This window comes from Telopea speciosissima, chromosome 4 (assembly GCF_018873765.1).
Source record: "Telopea speciosissima isolate NSW1024214 ecotype Mountain lineage chromosome 4, Tspe_v1, whole genome shotgun sequence".
Lineage (NCBI taxonomy): Eukaryota > Viridiplantae > Streptophyta > Magnoliopsida > Proteales > Proteaceae > Telopea > Telopea speciosissima.
Window position 1 is genome coordinate 18,182,243 of NC_057919.1, and position 4,115 is coordinate 18,186,357.

The window sequence follows — 4,115 nt, forward strand, 5'->3', positions numbered from 1 at the left end:
GATCATATTCAGACCAATAAATTAACCGGTTCCAAACCTGAGATCTAGGACCATTAACCAATGGGTGGGCTGGTTCCGGTTCCGGTTCCTAATCAGTTCCAAATAGTTCACATTTTTTTTTTTTAAAAAAAGGGAAAATTTCACAGAACCCCTTGAAATTTGGTCGAATGGCCTCGACACCTCAAAAACTTTAAATGTATCAACATTCCTCCTAACGTTAAACACTTTTAGCTTCAAAGTTGAAGTGCCTATTTTAACTCCCTTAATTACTTATATAAATATAGCTTGGAATAGGTTAGATCAAGAAATTCAGATCAGATTGGAATCGACGCTGATTGATTAGATCCCCGATCAGATCTATGATTCCGATTTTTATAACCTTGCTGATACGCAAGCAATTGTTGGCTGAAATACCTGTTTTTTTTTTTTTTCTAAGAAACAAATTTATTGAAAGGGGCATGAGGGGCGCTGAGCTTCATCTACACATAACTGATGAAGCCAGACAGTTTAATGCGGCCAAACCGTTTTACATGCTAAAAACGGGGCCTTCCGGGCTAGGGAGTGTGCAATACAGTTGGCCTCCCTAGGGACAAAGGAAAAAGAACAGCTTAAGAACATAGAGGAAACAATACGGATGTCCTCCACAAAAGGCCTGAGGGAGGCTGGACACGTCCTAGAGGGATCACAGAGGACCAGAACCACTTCTCTGCAATCAGACTCAACGATGATGTCCTGGAGACCCTGATTTTTGGCATGAAGGATCGCATTCCTAATAGCCAGGGTTTCGTCCAAAGTTGCAGAAGTACAGACCATAGGCTCCGAGACAGCGAAGATTTGGCCCCCCAGATTATCTCTACCAATAAAGCCCAAACCCCCTTTGGTAGAATCGAGAGGTACCGAGGCGTCGCAATTGATTTTAGTAGTGCCTTCTGGAGGGGGCTTCCAAGTCGACGAAGTCAAGCCTTCAACCAAAGGACCTAGGTTAAAAGAGAGATGATGAGCCGGAGGAGAGGCGACTAGCCATAACTCATGGAAAGCTTTGCATGCAGATGCATTGACATCCATAGGGGTCCAAGTCTTTCATTTGAAGACGAAGTCATTCCTGGCTATCCATAGGAACCATCATATAAAGGAACTCAATGACAAGGCCTTTGTCGCAGATTTCTTGTCCTGGGCAAAAAGATGGTCCCAACTAGCAAGCCACTCCTAGAGTTTAAGGGGAAGAGAGCTCGGGACTGTGTATGAAAGAGAGCTGGCAAACTATGTTGCCCTTGCAAAGGAGCAATCAAGAAAAATATGGTCATTGGATTCAACTTGGCACCCACATCTAGGACATCCAGGATCAATAGGCACTTGCCTCAGCTTTAGGCCCTCTACTGAGGCGAGGCCCTGTGCGCACGCCCTTCATAAGAGTGTTCTAATTTTAGGAAGAGATTTCACTGACCACACTCGCCACCAGACTTTATCTAGGATTCGTTTCCACTCCGGGATGCGAGAAGAGGAGCCTTGAGCGCTCGCATCAGCCAAACATTGATTAGATAGAAGGTAGTAGGCAGTTTTCACCGAAAAACTTCTTGATTTTGACATCCCCCACACCTGGGAATCCAATCGAGGATATAAACAATCTTGATTTTTAGAACTTCAGCTAGATCTGTAGGATGAAGCACACTCATCAAGATATCCAAATTCCAAGACTTGTTAGCCTGGTCAATAAGCTCGCTCACGATGGAAATCTGGCAATTCATAGGCCTCGGATGATGAAGTTTGAAACCTGGGATCAAAGGGACCCAATTATCACCCCAAATAGAGATACAAACACCATTGCCGATTTGCCAGAATAGCCCATCTTGGAGGACTCGCTGTCCTTCAATGATGCTTCTCCAAGCGTATGAAGGGTTGTTGCCTAATTCGACTTGGAAGAAATCACAGGTGGAAAAATAGATGACCTTTAAGAATTTTGCCATAAAGACTCCGGACTGGACCAGAGGCGCCAAGCAACCTTAGAGAGCAGGGCTCTATTATGAAGAAAATGATCGCGCAGGCCAATTCCTCCTTTATCTTTGGATAGGCATAATCTGGTCTAGGATATCCAATGGATGTTGTTCTGTTCATCCGAGCTTCCCCAATAAAACTTAGCAATGAACCTCCTTATATGATCATGGTGAGTAACCAGTAGCAAAAAATGAGAGCCTGCAAAATTGGAAATAGAATAGGCCACTGATTTAATCATTACCTCTCTACCCGCATGGGACAAAAGCCGATTCTTCCAACCTTGAACTTTGTTGCAAACTTTATCTCTAATATCCTGGAAGAGATGAGACTTGGCTGGTCCAAACTCTGCCGGTAAACCCAAGTACTTAGTAGGGTCGTCCCCATAGGGGATCTTTAACACCTTGGAGAACCGCCTCTTTATACGACCTGGAGTATTAGGACTGAATGTTAGGCTAGACTTCTGGAGATTCACTTCTAAGCCACTAGCTTTACAAAATATATCAAGACAGTCCTTGAGACAATAAACTTTCCGCAGGTTAACTTCTGTGAACAGTAAGCAATCGTCTGCAAAAAGAAGATGAGAAATCGGGGGGGCTCTGTTACGGACTTGAATACCATGAATGAGGTGTGCCCCTGCCGCGTTTGACAAGATGGAGCTAAGGGCCTGAGCACAAAGGATGAACAGAAAGGGAGACAGCGGGTCGCCTTGTCTAATACCTCGAGAGGGGAGAACCTCACCATGCTCAGCACCATTGACCAACACATTAAATGAAACAGAGGAAACACAGATCATAATGAGAGATACCCATTGACTATTAAAGCCTAGCCGAAGAAGAATTTCCTTGACGAAAGACCATTCAAGCCGATCATAGGCTTTCTTCAAATCAATTTTAATAGCAAGGAACTTCTTTTTACCTTTCTTCCTGTGTTTGATATAATTGAACATCTCATGAGTGATATATACACTATCTGAGATCAGTCTATGGTTCGATGAAATGATGCTGTCCAGGGGGCCTTTAAATCTAGAGGCCATAATTTTTTAAATGAGCCTGACCGCAACCCGCATAAACTAATAGGGCAGAAATGCTCCACAGATTCTGAATTTTGCACCTTGGGGATCAAGCATATGAAAGTCTTATTCAGTTCTTTTGGTAGAGTACCTATGGCAAAGAAATCTGAAACGAACTTTATGAGATCAGTACCCGTGATTTCCCAGAAGTTCTGGAAAAACACAGGTGGGAACCCATCCAGGCTTGGGGCCTTTGGGACCTAGGGGTCCCATACCTTTAAGAGCTGAATGAATCTCATCAGGGGTAGGGATAACACAGAGAGAATCATTAAGGTGAGATGGTACCAATGGATCAATAGAGTCCAATGCCAAATTAAAATCCTCCATATCAATGTCGTCTGACGAGTATGTAGACTTATAGTTATCCATAATCTTCTTGTACACTTCTAATTCAGATGTAGTCCACTGCCCAGACTTGCGTTTCAACTTCACCACCCTATTCCACTGCCGACGCTGGATTGTAGAAGCGTGAAAGAAAGTAGTGTTCTTATCTCCCCCTTGAATCCAATCCACCCTCGACTTCTGATGCCAATAAACCTCTTCCCGGGCCATATTCTCATCAAGCATAGCTGAGACCTCCTTTTCCCTCTCCTAATTGCTATCAGAGCTTGGAAGACCTTGAAGAAGAGCTAACTCGTCCTTAAGAGACTTAATAGTGGCCTGCAGGTTCCCTAACACCTCCCTATTTCATTTAGTAAGGATTGTCTGGCAGGACTTAAGTTTATCATCCAGAGGAGTAATAGAAGGGGCAGGCCCATGAGATAGAGCCCACCCTTTCTCCATCGTGGCTTTACAATCATTATGGCGTAGCCACATGGCTTGAAATCTAAAGGGTCTTCTTCCTAGGGATACCTTACCCACCGTGTCAACAACTAAGGGACAATGGTCTGATCCTATTGCAGGATGAATTGTCACCAAAACATTGTCAAACTTTGTTCTCCATTCCACATTTGCAAGAGCCCTATCCAGCTTACATCTGATATTAGAGGACCCTGATCTTTTGTTGCTCCACGTAAAAGTAGGCCCCTTGGATCCCAAGTCCATGAGGTTGCAA

At 43.9% G+C, this 4,115-nt stretch overlaps 1 protein-coding gene across 1 annotated transcript; it reads right to left on the reverse strand.

The window, feature by feature from the left end:
• Positions 1–2,080: 2,080 nt before the first annotated feature.
• Positions 2,081–3,628, reverse strand: LOC122659040. Its single transcript, XM_043854198.1, has 5 exons — positions 3,277–3,628; positions 3,047–3,152; positions 2,710–2,915; positions 2,272–2,556; positions 2,081–2,190 (listed from the first exon to the last, which is right to left on the reverse strand). The coding sequence occupies exons 1-5, from the start codon at positions 3,626–3,628 to the stop codon at positions 2,081–2,083; spliced, it is 1,059 nt and encodes a 352-aa protein (XP_043710133.1).
• Positions 3,629–4,115: the final 487 nt, after the last annotated feature.